This window comes from Trichosurus vulpecula, chromosome 7, assembly GCF_011100635.1.
Source record: "Trichosurus vulpecula isolate mTriVul1 chromosome 7, mTriVul1.pri, whole genome shotgun sequence".
Taxonomy (NCBI): Eukaryota; Metazoa; Chordata; class Mammalia; order Diprotodontia; family Phalangeridae; genus Trichosurus; species Trichosurus vulpecula.
Window position 1 is genome coordinate 107,254,587 of NC_050579.1, and position 22,690 is coordinate 107,277,276.

The window sequence follows — 22,690 nt, forward strand, 5'->3', positions numbered from 1 at the left end:
AAAAGTACGAAACTGAATGAGCTTCGATTTTGTTGTGCCACCAGCACAAGAGACATATATCCCTAAGAGATCACAGAAAACAGAAATGGATCTATATATGCAAAGTCTTTTATATCAGAACTTTTTCTTTTAACCAAGAACTAGAAAATGAGAGGATGCCTATCACTTGGAGAATGACCAAACAAATTATGGTATATGAATGTAATGAAATATTATTGTACTGTGAAAAAGATGAATTCAGAGAAAACTAGGAAGCCTGTTATGAACTGACGCAAAGTGAAGTGGCAGAACCCTGAGAACAATTTATATAATGACTACAATATTGTAAAGAAATATAGCCTTGAAAAATTTAGGACCTCTTATCAATTCACTGATCAACCATAACTCCAGAACGCTTAATAGTAAGGTATGCTATTATGTTCCTGACAAATGATAGATTACTAGACATCCAGAATGCGACACATTTTCAGAAATGAGTAATACATGAATTTGTTTTGCTTGACTGTATTTGTAATGCGAAATGGTTTTGTTTTCTTTTAATTTGGGAGGGTAGGGTGGCTAATGATAGTGATTCCCTCCAGGAAAGAAAAAAGTCATTGGAACATTTTTTTAAATGCCCAGAAAAGAACAAAAGAAAGTTCAGAAGGAGACACAAACAGGTAGCACAACTTTGAAAACAACATAGTGAATTTGTTATATAATTTTTAAAAAGTCTTATGTAACTTGCATTTTCATATGCAGTTCTCTTTTTTTCTTATACATGAAACTATTCATGTCTGTGTTTGTCTAGTTCAAAATAACAAAAAATAAAAATTTTTACTTAAAAAGTCACATGCTGCAAAGGTCCTTTGGATGATATATTGTAGGTAAAGCAGATACCTCTATTAGTCACAGTCAGTATCTGCCTTTTGGTAAATTAGAAAGAGCACTGGACTTGGAATCGAAAGATCTAGATTTAAGACCCAGCTCTACCATTTGCTTGGACAAGTCCCCTAATGAATGAATAATTAAATGAATGAATAAACAAAATGAAAAGGCACTTACTTATTAAGAGCTTACGACGTGCCAAGTGCTCTTCATACCACAGTAAGAAGCTGTGGAGGAGAGGAAGGGGAAGGAAGGAAGGAAACAAGCATTTGATCATTATAACAACACCTAGAGGAGGATTCAACTGCTGGCCAGATAACAAGGCCCAGAATTTGTAAAAGTTCAGTAGCGAAGTACATGGCAAGGCCCAGAGGTCCTTAGGGCATATCAGCAAGTCATATGGCAGTGTCCACATTTCTGGAGGGTGTCATGGCAGGCTATATGTTGAGGCCCTAAGCAGTTTTCAAATGAGGTAATGTTTATAGAGCACTTAGCATAGTGCCTGCACATACTAGGTGCTGTATGAATGTTTGTTCTCTTCCTCCTTCCACCCTTTTAGAAAAGTAGTAGCGTGAGTGGCTATATCTAACTACTAGGGCAGGGGGTCTGGCATACCATCATTAGGAAGTGAGGAGTGGGTTAGATCTGATTTAGAACAGGGATTCTTGGTTCTCTCCTACAGGGATTAGGAAGGGGGCATTAATTTCTCTGATTTCCCCCCTATGTAAAACAGAGATCTGGATACTTCCATGACCTGTTTCCACAGGTTGCTAATGAGGCTCAAATGAAATAATGTACACAAAGCACTTTACAATGTAAAGTACTATAAAAATGCGTTTTTTTCTGTGCCTAACACTATGCTAGCTGTTGGTGCTTCAAGAAAAGTATAAAATATGTTCCTTACACTCAAGAAGCTTAGTCTGTAGTTCATGTATATAGAATAATATATGCTTAACTACTCTAACAGATCCATTATCTCATTAGCCTGGATATTCCTTCCAGTGATACTGATTGCAACCCATCCATGCCTGCCCATACTTTGTGACTCTTGTCCACGTTCTCTCATAGAAATTCATCATAGGGGGCTCACCCAATGTACCTGGTACTTTCCTGGTCTGATATTGCATGGATATCAGTGAACCATAAATAAAGACTGTTGTTCACTGATTGTCCCTTATACTTGTGACCAGCCAATTTTTCTCCAGGCATGCATTTCTCTGAAAACGTACCTCATTTTATAAACAATTCAAAAAAGATAGGATACTGTTTCCTACCACATACTATACAAATGTGAATTTTTGTAGTTAGTGTCATCATCATCATCATTATAACAGTATTAATAAAAATATTGCATGTGTATAGTACTTTGAGTTATGAAAATTTACTAATTCCAGAAATGTCCTACACTTCAAAAATTGACTACTCCTATCCAGTCACTTGTCAAGTCATGTTGATTTTTACCTTGGCAACATCTATTGCATTCATCCCCTTCTCACCACTCACATAACTACTCCTTGGTTCAGGCAATTATCATATCTCTTTTTTTCTTTTTTAAAAAATGTATTTATTTTTAGTTTTCAACATTTACTTCCATAAGTTTTAAGTTTTTTCCCCCTTCCTCCCCCTTTCCTTCCTAGGATGGCCTGAAATCTGATATAGGCTCTACATATACATTCCTATTAAATGTATTTTCACATTAGTCACATTGTATAGAAAAATTATAACAAATGAGAGAAACCATGAGAAAGAAAAAGCAAAAAAAAAAAAAAGAAAAGAAAATAGTCTGCTTTGCTCCGCATTCAGACTCCATAGTTCTTTCTCTGGCTGTGGATGGCATTTTCCATCACGAGTCCTTTGGAATTGTTTTAGATCCTTGCTTTGCTGAGAAGGGCTAAGTCTATTGAAATCAGTCATCACAGACTGTGGCTGTTACTGTGTACAATGTTTTCTTGGTTCTCACTTCACTCAGCATCAGTTCATATAAATCTTTCCAGGTTTTTTTGAAGTCTGCCTGTCCATCATTTCTTATAGCACAATAGTATTCCCTTACATTCATATACCACAACTTGTTCATCCATTCCCCAATTGATGGGCATCCCCTCAATTTCCAGTCCTTGACCACCACAAAGAGAATTGCTATAAATATTTTTTACAGCGATTATCAGTTCTTACCTGAAACTTGCAAGCAAGAAAGACTTCCTAATCAGTCTAACTTATAAATCTTCATAGGTGGTCTCTCCACTTCCAGGCTATCCCTTCTCCAATTACTATTCCTAAAGCACAGATTGGACCATGTCATTCTATCTCTCAAGAAGCCTCAGTGACTCCATATTGCTTCTAGGATGGAATAGAAATTTCTTTATCTGGCCGTTAAAGCCTTTCACACTCTGACTCCAACCTGTCTTTCCAGACCCAATGCAGATTACTTTCCTCTAATCTCATTATTATCCTCCATACGTTTCTCCATTCCAAACAACTGGGCTACTAGATGTTCCTTCTTCATAACCTTCTATCTTTCATTTCCATCCCTTTGCTTACGTATATCCTTGCCTGGAATATATTCCTCCTTACCTCTACTTCATAGATCAAAGCTCACTTTAAGAGTCTTCCTAAATGCTACCTACTTACGTAAGGCTTTTTCTTATCTTCTTAGTAGTTGATACCCTTCAGTTTTTCTCCAGATTACTTTATACCTTCTGGATTTCCTTTTATAATTTCCTATGCTGTAATACTAGTCCATTCCTTCTGCTTATCTCAAAGATAGCTATTCTAAGCAGTCTTTATATATGAGTCCAAATATTTTCTCATCACTAAAAGAACTCCAGAAATAATGTCTGTAGTATGAAGCCATTCTAGATAAAACAGGGAAGAGCTGACTAAGGCATCTTGATATAGTGGAGAGAACTTTAGATTAAGGGTCAGGAGATCCAAAGTTCCATTCTGCTCTATCATGTAATTAGCTTTTGTGACCTTAAGAAAGGCACTTAACATTGTTGGTCCTCAGATACATTTCAGAATTCAATCCTATATCCTAGACTCATGCCACTCAATTTGAATATGAAAACTCCATGACTGAACTCCTCAGTCTTCGCCGCCCAGTGTGTATTTTCTCAACTATCCCTAAATTGCTTATCAGTGTACCTCAATGCATCATCTTCATATTTTTCTTCTACTATCTTTATACCTTTTATGTATAGCTACATCAGTATATTTGTTTTAAGTTGTAAGCTCTAAGAGGACATATACCAGATCAGTGTAGTTCTTTTGGTGTAGTGCTCTTTGCAATTAAGCACTTAATAAATATTCTTGATGGTGAAGGTGTTTAATAAAAATGTTTTACTTCTCTAAAAAACATTTGAGTAGGTTGAATAATCACTTTAAAATCCTACTTTTTTATATGAATATGAAATAGCATAACAAAGTGATTAGGGTTCAAATTCAACATCTGACACCTATACCAGCTCACCAACTAGCCAACTTTACCAACTTGCTTAACCTCTGTTTGTTTCAGGCAGATCAGTATGAGAATGTAGAAGAAGGAATTACCATACTGAAAGTTTACCAGATTGATGAAATCACAGATCTTACATCTTTGTATATGAAGTAAAAGCAGTAATAATATTGTACTTAGCTACAAAGCAGTTCATTTTGTGAGATAGTTAACAAATGATATTAAAAAATTCAGATATGGTTCAAGAATTTTTGAACTATGAGATTATGTAGTTTTTTAAATAAACCATTTTCTGTGATTAGGTCCTACCCAGGAGGTCTCAGACAATGCATTTCTTCTCGGCAATTTAGAAGAATTCATTTTTTTTTCCTTTTTATAAACTTCCTTCTAGGATGTGGTTATACGAGCACTTCGGCAAACTAATAATAAAAGTATAGAAGCAGCAATTGAATTCATTAGTAAAATGAGTTACCAGGATACTCGAAGAGAACAGATGGCTTCAGCCGCTGCTAGACCTGTTAATGCAGGCCCCAAACCACCAGGTTTGTTCATCTAAAATTTTTCTCATAACTGTAAGCTAATCAAGTAGCTTCCATTATCACATAAGTATTTGTTTCAAGTTTTTTCTTTGCTTTTAGAAAATATATTATTTTTTATAATTTTATAAATTGATATGCCTGACTTAGAATAATTTTTTTATAATTTTGTCTATTAAATTCTACTCTAATTTCTCATCATGGCATGGCAATGGCCTTGAGTTCTCAAAGGCAGTGCCAATGGAATTTAAGTTGTGAGTATGGGCCTGGCAGTGATGTTTCATCTGAGAATCCAGAGAGGCTTATTACTACAATGTTGACCACCTAGGCAATGGATTGTTGTCAGCCACAGCAATTCTTAAGGGCTATCTACCAAAGCCTAGAAGAATTGTGATCTGTTCTGATGTCAGGAATGCTCATGAGAATGAAATCATGGATTCTTAAAGAGCTGAAGTGCTGAAAGAGCTGAATGTACTAAAATTACTACTACTGGGTTATGCTGTGGTTGATATATAGACCTTTTTTTCTGTCCCTAAGTCCCTTTACAAACTCTTCTTTCATAACTTTTTTGGGTTTTGTTTATTTTATTAATTGGTAATTGCAGAATTCTAATTTTGTTTGGTTTCTAGCTATTATTATTTGTTCTGTCCTCTTCTCTATGAACTATGTTGCTATGTTAAAGTCACTGTAATGTTATCAGTCATAATGTTGGAAAGAAAGTAAATAAGTTTTAGTTAATAATCAGAGTATTTTGGACCAAAACTTACAACATTCTATGGCTTTATCTCTTTTGTTTTTTGACATCAGGGAATGTACAGCAATCAATTAACCGAAAACAAAGCTGGAAAGGTTCTAAAGAATCTTTGGTCCCTCAAAGACATGGCCCACCACTGGGAGAAAGTGTAGTTTTTCGCTCTGAAAGTCCCAACTCTCAGACAGATGTGGGAAGACCTTTATCAGGATCTGGTATAGCAGCATTTTCTCAAGGTCATCCTGGAAATGGACAGAGAGTGAACCCACCACCACCTCCACAAGTAAGGAGTATTACCCCTCCTCCACCACCTCCAAGGGGCCAGACTCCCCCTCCAAAAGGTACACCACCCTCATCATGGGAAACAAATTCTCAAACAAAACGTTATTCTGGGAACATGGACTATATGATTTCTCGTATTTCTCCCGTGCCACCTGGGACATGGCAGGATAGCTACCCTCCACCACCTCTAAACACTTCCCCATTGAATCCTTCTAGTCAGGGACAAAGAGGCATTAATTCTGTCCCTGTTGGCAGGCAACCAATCATCATGCAAAGTTCTAACAACAAATTTAACTTTCCGCCAGGAAGACCTGGAATTCAGAATGGCAGTGGTCAGAATGATTTTATGATGCATCAGAATGTTGTCCCTGGTGGCTCTGTGAATCGTCAGCCCCCCCCTCCATATCCTTTATCTCCAACCAATGGGCAGAGTCCTTGTACGTTACAAATGCAAACTGGGGGACCTGCTACTTCCTCACCATACACAAATGGAAACATTCCTTCATCTGTGATGGTGCCAAATAGAAATAGTCACAATATGGAACTTTATAACATAACTGTACCTGGATTACAAACATCCTGGCCTCAGTCATCATCTGCCCCACCCCAGTCATCACCTGGTAGTGGACATGAGATCCCTGCATGGCAGCCTAACATTCCAGTGAGATCAAATTCTTTCAATAACCCATTAGGAAATAGACCAAGTCACTCTTCTAATTCTCAGCCTTCGGCTACAACAGTAACTGCTATTACACCAGCCCCTATTCAGCAGCCAGTGAAAAGCATGCGTGTCTTAAAACCAGAACTCCAGACTGCTTTAGCACCTACCCATCCTTCTTGGATTCCACAACCAATTCAAACCACACAGTCAATTCCCTTTTCTGAGGGACCATCCTCAACTATGGCAGTTATGCCACCTGTTGCTGAGGCTCCAAATTATCAAGGTCCTCCACCACCATATCCAAAACATTTGCTACACCAGAATTCATCTGTTCCTACCTATGAATCAGTACCCAAACCTAGCAAAGAGGATCAACCTTGTTCACCAAAGGAAGATGAGGGGGAAAAGAATTTTGAAAATATTGATAGTGGCGATAAAGAAAAGAAACAGATTACAACTTCACCCGTCCCTGTTAGGAAAAACAAGAGAGATGAAGAGAGAAGGGAATCTCGTATTCAGAGTTACTCTCCTCAGGCATTTAAATTCTTCATGGAGCAGCATGTGGAAAACATACTCAAGTCTCATCACCAACGTCTTCATCGTAAGAAACAACTAGAGAATGAAATGATGCGGGTAAAACATTTTTTTAAAATCTCCTTTGAAATTGTGTGAACATCTGAATACATGTTTATTTAAAGATGATATTGCCCAACATATATACATTTCAAATTGTTGACTAATTTAAAAATAAAACCAGTTGATTTTGATTAGCCTTAATTTTCTGAGCATTAGCCCAAACCTCATGGCATTTTAATTTTGTGCTTATTATTTCCTTGGTGCATTCTTCCATGAATTTTTTGCTTGCATCAAGCTGAATGTCATTACACTATGTAATTTTGGCATGAAACTCTACAGAAAATTGGTAAGATTTACATTTTTGGCATGATAGACTGCTATATTTAAAACCCAGAAACATGAGTCCTTTTCTTTTTTGCATTATTAAGCATGTAGTTGAATTAGTAAATTTCTGGAATTGACATTTTATTCATTGTTAGAACCCATTAAATTTCATTTGAAAGTTTGCCAGGGCAAGTCCTTTCAGTTATTTTTCCATCAAACATTCAATTTATTAGAAAGATTTGATGTATTTAATTTATTAATTACAGAAAAATTAAGCTGCTGCATTTCTAGTACCAGTAAGTTTGTTTTCTCTATATCACTCACTCAGTCTAGAGATATAATTTATGGTTTTCTACTTTTAATTCAATTGGTTCCTTCATTTGTATATGTGTTGGTAGTCTTAGTAGCTTGTGCACATAATTAAATTTCTCTGTCCCTTTATTATAGTCCTCTTAATATTGAAAATCTAGAATATACTTTGAATTTATTAAAGTAGTCTCTTAATGAGGTATTATGTCTTTAAATTACTGCTTTTAAAACATGTGGAAAGAGGAACACTTTCACTTACTTGATCAAGCCATTCCTTTAAGTTGTATTTTAAAATCTGTGAATTTCACAGTATTTGTATTAATTTTGCCAACTGAATTTTGTTGAGTTTTGATAATTGCCTTTAAAATATTTTTGACCTTTATGTATTTTAGCAAGTAAGATTTCTTACTAAAGTCTTTCTAGGTTTATTTTCTTAGTTTATTTTTCCTTTTTCCTCTTCACTTTCACTAATAGCTGATTTAAACTATTAAGGTGTTGGAAGCTTTGCTGACTTCTGTAGCCTCCATTACTCTGTAGGCAAGTAAGATTTCAGAGCAACAGTTCTATATTAAGACTAGCATGACACCCTTTTTAAAACTGCATGAAAATGTGCATCATAACAGAAGCATGAGGTTGCTACATTTTAACTAGTCTTTAGTCTTGAATTTTCTTAATTCTAATTTTTAAAATTGAATTCCATTTCTCTATAGCGCTTTTAATTGTTTTATGTGTTAGCGGAGAAAGAAGTTGTCATTCCCTCTTAGTTTTCCATCTGTTAAGTTCTTTTTAAAAAAATTTTAAAATTGATCTTTTCTTCTTCCCCTTCCTGTATTATCTTGTGTTGAACTAATATTATTTTACAATACTTCTTAGTGAATGAACCTAAAATATGTCTAGTGACCAAAAAAAAAAAACCCCAAACATCCATTTGATGAGAAAAGAGGCATTTCTTCCATTATACTTTAAAATAGAACTTTCAAGATCATCCTTATTTTGGTTCCCTAGGAAGATAAAGGGGAAAGCTGACTATTAAAGACTGCTATCTTGCTTCTCTTTGAAAATGGTGATTAAAAGATGGTTAGACTGGGAGAAGCTGCCTACTTTCATTCTTAATACATTAGTTGCAGAAGAATCAACCAAGCTGGGGTGAAACTGTTTTTTATCTTCATGGGAGGAGGAGGAGAACATGGGAAAAGCTGCCACCACCACCTATTTCACAGCATTGGATAGAAAGGCAAAGTGGGCCACCTTGAATAAGAAAGAGGGGTATTTGAGGGCTTGGGCACACCACAAAAAGAGGTCATTTTATGGAGGGTGAGTGTCTCTCTCAGTTTAGTTATGATTTGAGATGGAATATGCATGGAGGAGCAGATAAGAATGCATGTTGAAAGATGTCTCTTGTGGGGCTTAGCACATGGGAAGTTTTTGTTTGGGATAGTGTCTTAGGGAGGGTAAGGAAGCTGACCATCATTACCCTGTCCTTGTTCCTAATAGCAGAATCCTGTCAGCACACTCACCTTGTAAATCATGTTTTAACTATTTCTGGAAATGCACATCTGACATTTAATTTTCTCTCGTGTCTTATAGATTTCTAACATGCTTTATTAAAAATTACTCCACACTTAACCTTCAAGTTACATGCCTGATTTTCCTATATATTTCTAAATGTATAATAAAAACAGTAGGGGGGAAATCTCTCAGTTTCAGGATCTAATACTTTGTTTGTTTGTTTGTTTAGGTTGGGTTATCCCAAGATGCCCAGGATCAAATGAGAAAGATGCTTTGCCAGAAGGAATCTAATTACATCCGCCTTAAAAGGGCTAAAATGGACAAGTCCATGTTTGTGAAGATAAAAACACTAGGAATAGGTGCATTTGGTGAAGTTTGTCTAGCAAGAAAAGTGGATACTAATGCTTTATACGCAACAAAAACTCTGCGAAAGAAAGATGTGCTGCTTCGAAATCAAGTCGCTCATGTCAAAGCTGAGCGAGATATCCTTGCAGAGGCTGACAACGAATGGGTAGTTCGCCTATACTATTCATTCCAAGATAAGGATAATTTATACTTTGTAATGGACTACATTCCTGGAGGTGATATGATGAGCCTGCTAATTAGAATGGGTATCTTTCCAGAAAATTTAGCAAGGTTCTACATAGCAGAACTTACCTGTGCTGTTGAAAGTGTTCATAAAATGGGCTTTATTCATAGGGATATAAAACCTGATAACATTTTGATTGATCGTGATGGTCATATTAAACTGACTGACTTTGGCCTCTGTACAGGCTTTCGATGGACCCATGATTCTAAATACTATCAGAGTGGTAAGTAAAAATCATAAAAGCCAATTTTCATTTATCTGTACTAATATACTAATATGGGCTGGTGAATCAGGGATTGATAAAGTGGATAGATGAAAAAAAAACCCTGGGTTCTAGTCCTGTCTTGTCACTTTGGATAATAGTAATAACTGTTGTCATCAGTATCATCATGACAACTACTTAAATTCAAATAGTGCCCACAACAACACTGAGGTAATGTGCAAATATTGTGTTCCTCATTTTACAGATGAGAAAACCAAGCCACCAAAAAGTAAAATGTATAGGGTAAAAGCATTAGTAAATGTGTCTTAAATATATGTTTTCTGACTCACAATGACCAAAGACTACTTCAATGCTAGTCACTTAACTCTTCTAGGTTTCAGTTCCTTATCTAGGCCAGTGAAGTGTTTGGATTGTACTTGAGGGTTTCTTATTTTAAAATTATATTTTTTTATCACTATGGGTAGATGAAATTAAGACATTTAAGTGATGCAACAGATGCCTAAACTTGTATCAGTATCTCCCATCATCACAGTTTTATTTCTAAGCTTGTTTAAAATAGTGAGAAATCTCCTGAAAAAATTTTTTTATCTTGCCTATAAATCTATATTTACTGGTCACTTAACATTAAACAAATTACTTAATTTTTAACCTTAGTAAATGGTACTGACATTTGATAAAAGTCTCATGCTGAATCTTTTGGCTATGGGAATTTTTTAAGTGCTTTGAGATTAGTTTATTCATTCACCAAACATTAATTGCCTGCTGTACACCTAATTCAGTGCTAGGCTTTGAAGATGGAAAGACAAATAAAAAAAACATTTCTGCATTCAAGTAGCATTCTTTTTTTTTGCAAGCTAGTTGAGAATGGAACTTGTGAACAGAAAATGAAAAAAAAATATAAACCTAAAGTTATTTTCCAGGGTTTGGACACTAGCAACTAGTGGGATCAAGATAAGCTTCCTGTAGGAAGTGTCACTTCAGCTGAGCTTTGAAGGAACCTAGTGATTTCAATGAGGGAGAATTGAGGATGTACATCAGTTACACCCTATATAAAAATATGGAAATAGTCTGAGGTAGAGAGTCACATGGGGAACAACAAAGCAAGCTAGTTTGTCTGTAATGCACAGTTTAATTTGTGAAGTAGAATATTGTGAAATAACCTGGTGGTAAGCGGGAGCTAGAAAGTGAAAGGTTTGAAGACCAAAAATAAGAGTTTGTAGTTTTCCTAAAGGCAAGAGTCAGCCACTGCATCTTCTTGAGCAGGGAAATATCATCAGGCCTGTGCTTTAGGAATGTCAGTCTGGCATCTGTGTAGAAGGAGCTCTTAGAGAAGGGAGAGAAACTGAGGCCAGTTAGGAAGCTGTTAAATTCAGGTGATAGGCGATGAGAGCCCAATATAAGATGATAGCCTTGTAAATGGAGAGAAGAGGATAGGTGTGAGATTTATAGGGGATATAGATTGTTGACCCCTGACAATTAATTGAGAGAGAGACTGGGAATAGTTGAGACTGCAAATCTGGGTGACTAGAAGGATGGTAGTGAAAGATTGGCTGTGCCTCAGCAGAAATAAAGTTAGGAAGAAAAGCAAGTTTGAGGGAAAAATGGTTTTTTGTTTTGGACACAGAAAGTTTGAAATGCATAGGGGACATCTACTTGGAGATATGCCATAAGCATTTGGTGATCCAAGTCAATGGAAGGACTTGTATCTGTAGATCTGAAAATCATGTGCAGAGAGCATAGTTAAACTCATGGTGGTTAAAGAGATCACTGAGAGATTGTGTAGAGAAAGAAATAAAGAGGGCCCAAGACAGAGGCCTGGGTTATACCGTGCCTAAATGGGATGGAACATGGATAATAATTGGCCAGAGGATGACCACAAGGCTGTGGCTGCCCACTCTTTGTGGATAGGTTTATCCACCCTCCGGATTTGCCCTGTAGCATTAACTCAGACCGCTAGAACATCATTAAAGTGTATGGTCACTGTCTAGCCATCACCTTTGAACTGGTAAGCATTGTGTCTTCTCTTAAACTGGTTTATGAAGAGAAAAGTATTGTTGACCCTAGGCTCATAAATCCCATACTAGAAGAGCCTTCAAAGGCCATATAGTCTAACTCATTTTAGAATTGAGGAAACTGGGGCCTAAGAAGGAAAAGTGAGTTGCCGTAGATCACCTTGGTCATAAGCACTAAAGGTGAGATTAGAGTCCTGCACTATAAGATCAAAAAGTTTAATTCAAATCATTCATTTAATTCTTACCCTTATTATCAAGTAACTTCCTGAATGTTTTTAAATCTTACTATATAGGTGATCATCCACGTCAGGATAGCATGGATTTCAGTAATGAATGGGGTGACCCGGCCAGTTGTCGATGTGGCGACAGACTGAAACCTCTAGAGAGAAGAGCAGCCCGCCAGCACCAGCGGTGTCTGGCACATTCGCTGGTTGGGACTCCCAATTATATCGCTCCAGAAGTGTTGTTACGAACAGGTACCATACTTTTTGCTGTTCATTTATAAGAGTTACATTCATGTAGAATAAACAGAACCTGTTTTAGAATGTACCTTGCTTTAATAAAAATGTTTATGTTATTGAAATCTGTGCAATAAAACAAAGGGTTTTTGTAACTTAATATTCTTGTGTTTGATGATATTTTTTCTAAGTTATTATTGTTACTGGATTTGTACATGTATAACCTTCCTTTAATATAGCATACTGGGATTTTATTTTAGGCTATACACAGTTGTGTGATTGGTGGAGTGTTGGTGTAATTCTTTTTGAAATGTTGGTGGGGCAGCCTCCCTTCCTGGCACAGACACCATTAGAAACACAAATGAAGGTAAGGTAAAAGATCTTTATAACAAAAGTGTCTTGTTTCAAGTCAACCGTATATCCAGTCATAAGTATTATTTAATATTTCCTAACATATTTGGTTTTTTGGCTTCCTAGTTCATAACAAATTAGTCAGGAGAAGGAGGAAGAGATTATTAAAGGCAGACACAGTTGTGGCAGATATGCAAAAGAGACAAAAAAAAAAGTAAAAAAAGTAAAAATGGAACCAGAACTATTATTACTACATAGTACAATAATGGATTTTCATAATTACAGCTAAGTCGTCAAAGAAAAGGTTGAATAGTTTAATAGAGGATACTGAATATAAAGTTTTCTTATCCTCTGGGAGGATACTTAAGGTCTTACTCTGATACTTCCTCATGGAATGGTGGTTACTGTGTTTTCTGGAAAACTATGTCAATAGACTACAAATACTGGCAGATCTTAGTAAGCTGGAAAGGCCTCAAGTACTTCCAGGTGATGTATGTCTCTTGTGGGGGGGGGGGGGGGGGGCTTAGCCTAGCTGAGTTCAGAACGAGAGGGCATATCACAAAATTGGACTTAGGCTGTTAGCGTTTTGAGCCAAAGGAAATCTTGAGGACTATCTTTTGAATTTTAGAGGGGTTGTAATGAGCATCAAGTAGAGAGTGGTGCCATGTTCACCCACTCATTCATTCTTGAAATACTGAAATATTCTCTATAAACCCACGGTTACTTCCTCCAATATCCTGATGCCTCACCTTGGCAGAAGATATCAATTAAATCTCAAAGACCAGGCCCACAGACTACAGCATCTGGAAGATAACTACCTTGCCTGAGTTGGAATCTGATAACAGACTATTTAGTTCTTTTGTCCAAGGACCAATGTAAATAACAAATAGTTAACATTTGTATAGCAATTTAAGGTTTTCAGAGCACTTTGCAAATATATCATTTGATCTTCAAAACAAGCCTGGAAGGTAAGGTAGTTGCAGTTCTAATCCCATTTTACAGTTGAGGAAACAGAGGCTGACAGAAGTTAAGTGACTTGCCCAAGGTCACACAGCTAATACGTGCCTGAAGCTGGATTTAAATTCAGTTCTTCCGGACGCCCAGGTTCAGCACCCTATCCTCTGCACCAAGTAGCCACCTCACCTAGCTCTTAGTTAGCTAACTATAGAGAAGATCATCATTAGAAGTTTGGCCTCAGCTTTTGAGTGGTTTAAAACTTTTAAAACTAAACCCTTCATATAACCTTGAATTGGAGTGTGAAGGGGCAGGGTGGAGAAAGGTTTGAAATAGCTGTCTGGCTAAAATTTCATTGCTATTGAGTTTCATTACATATAAAATGGATCACATTTTACTCTTAGATTTTTATAGCATTTTTTTCTCCAAGAAGTTTAGCTGATATATTTATCAACCACTCTATTTCATATTTTGGGTTTTTTTATATAAAAATTTTTAATTAGCTGTCTAAAGTAGCTTCTTTTTTTCCTTATATTTCAAGGTTATCAACTGGCAAACAGCTCTTCACATTCCCCAACAAGCTAAACTGAGTCCAGAAGCCTCTGACTTAATAATTAAACTTTGTCGAGGACCAGAAGACCGCTTAGGGAAGAATGGTGCTGATGAAATAAAAGCTCATCCATTTTTTAAAGCAATTGATTTCTCTAGTGATCTGAGACAGCAGTCTGCTTCATACATTCCTAAAATCACACACCCAACAGATACATCAAATTTTGACCCCGTTGATCCAGATAAATTATGGAGTGAGGATAATGATGAAGGAAATATAAATGATACTCTTAATGGGTGGTATAAGAATGGAAAGCATCCTGAGCATGCTTTCTACGAATTTACTTTTCGAAGGTTTTTTGATGATAATGGCTATCCATATAATTATCCCAAGCCTATTGAATATGAGTACAATAATTTACAAGACTCAGAGCAACAGTTAAATGAAGATGATCAACACACAGGGACAGGGGTCAAAAATGGTGATTTAGTTTATGTTTAGCACACTGGAAGGTAATTGAACTACATTTCTATGGCAGTTATTTTGCAAAAAGACCTCAACTGTATTATGAGGTTTCAAGAGAAAAATTATGCAAACGTGACAGAGCTATTTATTTTTGCTCTGTGTACATTATTTTATTTCCCCAAATTATAGGGAATTTATTTCAACTATTAATTTATTCCAGCATTGTTAATCAATAATTTAGGAAAAAATGTTCTAAGGAAAATTAAATTATGAACTGAATTTTGTGATCAGTTCTTGGTACTTTAAGTACTTAAAATAAGGAAATAGTGATTTGTTTAAAAGGAGATGCCTGTTATGTATTTGTACATATACTAAGCAATTTTAAAATTAAAAAAAAAACTTTTGGAATTTTGGAAAGACAGTTTAACCTTGCTTTTAACCAAATATGAAATATATTCCACATTTACAGTTCTTTTCATAACCTTGGTTTTGATACAAAGCTAGGTGTTGCTGGCTCTTTGCTACAAGATAAGCTAGAAAAATTAAGCCATCTGGTCAGTGTATGTTCCGAGGGCTGATGATAATCTGAATAATTCACATCCTGGAACTAGGAAATACAGGGTTGCAACAATGTCATTGTTTATCAGATGGGGGTTAAAGTAATAGTTAAAGTTGGGTTTTTTTGTAACTAGTCCATGTAATAGTATATTCAAGATATTTTTAAAGCTTAGAAACTTTAGAAAGCTATAGCACTACCAGTTTTTCTCTTCATATTACTATATGTTTTTATATATTTCCACATTTAAAAGGAAACGCTGCCATACAAAAGACCTTTTAAACTAATAGTTTTGTTATCATTTGTTCATGTTGTATTTCTTTTGTAGTTTTGAGCAAAATTTTGAATTTATTTTCAAGTTTCTGTGTTTTCTTAGAAACTACTATCTTGAATATCCTGTTCAGTAAACATTTACCAAGTGCCTATTATGTACAGAGCACTGAGAGAAATACAAAGTTTAGATGAGACTGTCCCTCTTCACCACAGAGCTTACAGTCTTAATAGGGGGATAAAAGACATAATAACTATAATATATAATAAGTGCATTTGAAGTACAAAATGGTGTACAGTATATAATGTCCAAAGGGAAAGGTCACTACTGACAGGAATAAAAGAAGGCTTCATGGAGGAGATAGCATTTATGTTGGGCTTTAAAGGCAGAAAAGCCAGGAAATCCTCCTTTATATATATTAACAGCAAATTATTTTATTTAGGAAATTTCAGGAGTTTCATAAGGTTTATTTGTCAAACTAGAACTCATTCAGGATAGTACTGCATTAGAGAAACATGATCTTTAAAAGAAAAATGTATTTTACTATAATAATTCTTTAAGACCTAACTTAACTTTGGTGAAAGGATATGAATGTTTGTAGTTCTTTGGGGTAGGATGGGGAGTTAATTGCTAAGAAATTATTTTATACTTTGTGTAAAATGAATTCCCACTAACTTATTTAATTTTCATTAATATATAACTTATTTCAGCATCCTTATTGTGTGTACTGGTTAGGTTTCAAGGAAAATCTGGTGGTTGATTCTGCCCAAAATACATTTAGCTTAGTTCTGGAGGTAAGGGGCAGATGGGAGAGCAGGGTGTCAGTTAAAGTTGCCATTTTAATTTACCTTTCTTAAGCACCAATAAAGTAGAATCATGTTATATTAAAGCTTAATTTAAAATTTAATTCATATGCATAAATATGAAGAAGCTCAAAATTCCCTTTGTGATAAAACAACACAGTAAAACTTATTTTAAGTTGTTTCACTAAGATTTAGCTTAAGACATTTCTATTATTGTATGATAGTAAAGGTCTGTAAGAAACATTCTGCTGTCCCCATACTTGCCTCTCTGCTGATCTAAGTTTGAAACTCTCATCACTTTGTTTTGTTGAGATTTGATATAGGGAGAGGTTGCCTGAAAAATGCTTTAATTGTATTTTGTAGCCTATTGATAGTATTCTTTCTAAGGCACATTTGCTCAGAGAGGTGTATGAAAATTAATTTTAATGGGATAACATTGTTCATTTAATGGGACAGTTATTTCCATAAAACTATGCAAAAAAAAATTAGCTGGTCAAAGATTTTCCAGTTCAACTCTTGCTTCTTCATATAAGTAAATCTCTACAATTTTTAATCTACAGTCTGGGTTGTTTAGTTCTCTTTACAGTTTTTTTTGTTTCTAGATCTCTGGTGCAATAAAGGGTAGAACTAGCTTTGTTCATTTCTCACAAAAACAGATATTTACCTCTCTTCTTACCTTTGCTCCTCCCCACCAGTCCCCACTTCCTCGAAAAGAAAGAAAATATTTATAATGCTTATAACTTCCCAATTTTGGGAATTGTGCAACCCTTGTTTTCTAGGAATACCCTCTCACAGCAGTATACATACCATTTATGGGTCATCGACAGTTTCTAGACTTTTATTGTCTACAATTCTAATAACTTATACATACAGATTAACTTTATTCTTAAGTCTTATGCCAAATTCAGTTCATATTGATTCATTGTAGACACTGGCACATCTAGGGGGGTGGGGGGAAGGGTACAAAGATGTTCACAAATAGCAACTGAGACTATTAAAATTTTTTCCATTTGTTAGAAGAAAAGAACTTACTGTCTTTCTTTAACTTGCCCATTTATTCATATAAATTGTATTTATAAAATGTGTTCTATAATCACGTAATTGTAAATATTATTGTTATGTATTGTTCAATGACATTCTTTCCAAGGCAGGCCCTCTTGCTGTATCTTTTCTACCTTCATATTTGTAATAGAAACTAGAGAATGTATGACTAGAAAGTCACTTTGAGACTGACTTTAAAAACGAATTACCTTCTACTGTTGCAAAGTGCAAAACTTTGAGTGGAAATGGTTTCTTCTGATTTCAATAATAATGTTTAAAATGTTAGAAAATGCAGTGGACAGATTCATAGACAATGCTGCTGTTGTTATCCCAAGGTACCATTAAACACTCTTCCTCCTTCCTCCCTTTCTTTCTTCCCTCTTATCCCTCCTTTCCTCCTTCCTTTCTGAGAAAAAAAAATATGTCTTTGATGTTTAAAGTAAAACATTTAAGTTTGTTTGCTTTAATTCATCCAAAGCAAAGAATAATTTGGGTCAACATTAGTTTAATATTTGTGAAGCGCCTTAAAGAAATTCCTGTGTGGAAGGCACTATACCAGTTTACTTTTATATTGTATTGTGTATATATGTATTTTGTATTAAAAATGTTCTTCTTATAACACTACAGTTTTATAAAATTATACTTTGTTAGAAGGAATTGCAGCCTTGCGATACCGAATTCTTTGAATATTTCTGAATGTAATAGTTACCGGTAATCAGTGACATTTTTTGACTGTTTTATGAATCTCTTTGTATTTTCTCAATCATTTTCTCTAGTGTAACATCTACTGGGGTAATAAAAAAAAAACAAATATAAACATCTTTTCCTCTGTAATATGTTTGGAAATTATTATCCTGCTACATAAATATAATGCAGAACTGTTCTAAAGTTCATTCATCATTTTTTCTTAGTAAAATAAATTTATAGTGATAAAGTTATATTTTGTATAGCTAAGTATTTAGTATGTATACAACCCATTCATTATACAAATTAGTTCTGATTTAAATTCTTTTTACTTTTTAAAACATGCATTTTATCTTCTTTCTGGTTTCTCATCTTTCAATATAAAATTGTCTTAATTGTTTTTGTATCCTTTCAATCTATTATCATCCTTTATTTACTCAGCGAAATGTGCCAAATCTATTATTTGAAAATTCTCTTTTTAAATATTCTTTTCACTGGTGAATATATTTGATTACTGAATGGTTAAATTTATTCTTCAAAGAAAACCCTACTCATGTGCCTCGTTATGACATGAAGGTGAAAAGCCTCAGGGTTTCAAATTTTATACTAGTGGAGGGAATGTGCAAGTCAAATAAAGAATGCTTAAGGGTGATAGGCATGTGACAGTACTACCAAATCAATTTGAGTCTTACCACAACCAAGAAAAAAACACTAACATTGTCTTCTACAGAAGTTCTAACACTTGGTTCTGTGATTTCAATGGTATGGTCATTTCTTCTAATGGTGAGAATAGCTACCCTTTCATAGCTAAGTTTCTCATTCTTTATGATGTTTTTTTCTGTATCTTTCCATAAATTCTCCATAGAAAGCCCATCCAATATACTGAAGACATTTATCTGACATTTTAAGATAGTCTTGGTGCTACTAGTGACAATTTTTGGCCATCTCTCTCTTGACTCTCATTCTGTTTATCTTACATTTCTAGTCATACATTTCAATTATGCTTTTTATTCCACTTTTCATGTACAAGTAAGGTTATCTTATGTCCACCATATACATTTTCATTGCCCTTTGAGCTATTTTTTTTTTATTTTGCTCCTGTTAAAATCATGATGTCCCGTAATTCCCACATAGTGTTATTGGAAAAGTACCAATGTTGTTGAATATCAATGTGCAGTCCTGCCAAACCCCTTTTATGAAACAGATGTAGTGTTGATACAACCATGAAGAGCAAAAACAAAATTATAGCCCAATCTCATTAATGAATATGGATGCAAAAATTCTGAATACCAGCCAGGAGATTACAATAACATGTCATGAAGATTATATATGGTGACCAAGTGGGATTTATACCAGGAATGCAGGGATAGTTTAACATAAGGAGAACTATTAACATAATTGATTATATCAATGACAAAGGTAACAAAAATTGTAATTATGTCAGCAGATGCAGAAAAAGCTTTTGACAAAATACAACACTCATTCCTATTAAAAACACTTGAAAGCATAGGTATAAACGGAATTTTCCTTAAAATGATAAGCATCTGCCTAAACCATTGGCAAACATTATTTATGATGGAGATAAGCTAGAAGCCTTCCCAATGGAGGTTGCCCATTATCACCAATATTATTCACTATTGTATTAAAAACGTTAGCAATAGTAATAAGAGAAGAAAAAGAAAGGAATCAGAATGGGCAGTGAGGTAATAGAACTGTCCTTTTTGCAGACTCTATGAAGATATACTTAGAAAATCCTAGAGATCCAACTAAAAAGCTAGTTGAAACAACTTTAACAAACTAACGACATAAACCCTTACAAATCATCAGCATTTCTATATATTACCAACAAAACCCTGTAACAAGATAGTAATTAGGATAACTAAACTATGTAAAATTCTAGGGAGTCAGCCTGCTGAGAAAAATCCAGAAACCACATGAACATAATTATAAAACACTTTTTATACAAATAAAATAATATTTAAATCTTTGAAGAAATGTGAATTGTTCATGGGTGGGCAGAGCCAATGTAAGAATGACAATTTTACCTAAACTAATTACTTATTCAGTGCCATTCTAAGTACCAAAAAAAATTATTGAGCTAAAAAAAATAATTCATTTGAGAGAGCAAAAGGTCAAGAATAGCAAAGGAATTAATGAAAAAAATGTGAAGTATGGAGAATCAGGTACCAGATCTTAAACTGTGTTTGTAAGGCAATAATTATCAAAATTATCTGGTACTGGCTATGAAATCAGTGGATCAGAAGAACTGAGTAGATAAATACATTTGCAAATGATTATAGTAACCTTGTGTTTAATAAATGTAAAGATTTAAGCTTTTGGAATAAGAATGCACTATTTGGTAAAAAAAAAAAATTTGTTGGAAAAACTATAAAGCAGCCTGACAGGAATTGGGCATAGAACAATATCTTACACCATTTGCCACAATAAAATCAAAATGGATATATGATCTAGATATAAAGGGAGATAAAAGAAAACTAGATCATGGAATGCATTACCAATCAGACTTATGGATAGACTTTATGAATAAACGAGACAGCATTGTGAGATGTAAAATGGATAATTTTGATTACATTAAATTTTAAAAGTTTTGTACAAATAAAACCAATGCAACCAGGATTAGAAGGAAAGCAGAAAATTGGGGGAAATTTTATAGACAGTTTCTCAGAAAAAGTTTCTCATCTCAAATATGTAGAGAATTTTGTCAGATTTATAAGATTATGATTTGATTGATAATGGCAACTTTTGATGAATAAATCAAAATTATATATAGTCATGAAAATGCTTTAAATCATTGATTTTGAGATATCTCACACCTGTCAGATTGGCTGAAATGATAGGAGAAAATGACAAATGTTGGAGGGGATATGGAAAAATTGGGACATTAATACACTATTGGTGGAACTGTGAACTTAATGTAACCATTTTGGAGAGCAATCTGGAATTAAGCCCAGAGTTATAAAACTGGGTATACCCTTTGACCCAGCAATACCACTATTAAGTCTGTTTCTCAAGGTGACCAGGAGAAAAGAAAAAGAACCTATGCGTTCTAAAATATTTATAGCAGCTCTCTTTTTGGTGGCAAAGAACTGGAAATTGAAGGAATGCCCATCAATTGGGGAATGGCTAAAGAAGTTGTGGTACATGATTGTGATGGAATACTACTATGCTATAAGAAATAATGAGCTGATTGGTTTTAGAAAAACATGGAAAGACTTGCATGAAATAATGAAAAGTGAAATAAGCTGAAACAAGAGAACATTGTATATACATTAACAGCAATGTTGTTTGCAGAATAATTGTGGACAACCAAGTTATTCTGAGTGAGTATTATAAATACTCAAATCAACTATAAAGGACCTATGAAGGAAGATGCTATCCATCTCCAGAGAAAGAACTGATAAATAATGTATGCATAGTATGGCTTTACATATAAATATAAATCTGTGTGAAATGATGGCCTTCTCTAGTGTGGAGTGAGGAGAAAGGGGGAGAGACAATTCAAAATTTAAAATGCAACAAAAAAAAGTAAAAATGTAAAAAAAAAAAGTGTAGAATTCTGGACTCTCACACACACACACACACACACACACACACACACACACACACACGCACACCCCTATATAAGTTAAAAATGAATTGCTCTTCCATTGCATTTGAAAAGCTCGATAATGAGTAATTTCCATCCACCTTGCTTTCTCAGTATGGATGATCATACCTTTTTTCAAATTACTATGGCTCACACTGAAAGGTTTTGGATCATCATGGGATTCAATGGAATTGGCACAATGCATTCTGCAAATATAATTACATTTTAATCTGTTTCAAGTTGCAGTGGGGCAGTATTGTGGGCCACATATGGCACAGGCAGTGTATTTGATACCTCTGGCATAAAGGATACATTTCATTAAACTTTAAAATATGATGGATAAACATTTATGTCCTTTTATGCCTCATTTAACAGAACTATTCAGTGTTATGATTTGTTATAGAATCTTTTATGATTTTAATTTGAATAGGAGTTATCTTGTTGGAGGAGAGCATTTGAGGCTGCAATCTGTTCTACCGAAGTGAATTGTCTTTAAAAAAAATTAATAAACAATGGATACAACAGATTATATGTTCTCTATATCTAATAGTTACAAAGATCCGGTCTGCTGTAGAAAATCATCTATGAAAGCCTACCTGGTCACTTCTATTTTTTTTTCAATCTATCTTTGATAGAATATTCTCTTTTTTGCATTTTAATTAGATTTATTATTTTTAGTTTACAGCACTCAGTTCCATAAGTTTTTGAGTTCCAAATTTTCTTCCCCTTCCTCGCCTCCCCCCCTGCCCCCCAAGACAGTATGGAATCCTATATATGTTCTACACATACCTTCGCGTTAAACTTACTTACATACTAGGCAAGTTGCCAAGAAGAATTATGACCAATGGAATGAATCATGA

General features: G+C 34.7%; 1 protein-coding gene across 1 annotated transcript in view; it reads left to right on the forward strand.

The window, feature by feature from the left end:
- The window catches only part of LATS1 (large tumor suppressor kinase 1), a 54,965-nt gene extending 36,592 nt beyond the window's left edge, over positions 1-18,373 (forward strand). The window contains exons 3-8 of the mRNA XM_036766796.1: positions 4,710-4,860; positions 5,662-7,181; positions 9,496-10,078; positions 12,384-12,566; positions 12,809-12,915; positions 14,395-18,373. Coding sequence (XP_036622691.1) covers positions 4,710-4,860; positions 5,662-7,181; positions 9,496-10,078; positions 12,384-12,566; positions 12,809-12,915; positions 14,395-14,904 — 3,054 coding nt within the window. The 3' untranslated portion in view covers positions 14,905-18,373. The remainder of the gene's footprint in view (positions 1-4,709; positions 4,861-5,661; positions 7,182-9,495; positions 10,079-12,383; positions 12,567-12,808; positions 12,916-14,394) is intronic.
- The last annotated feature ends 4,317 nt before the right edge of the window (positions 18,374-22,690 follow it).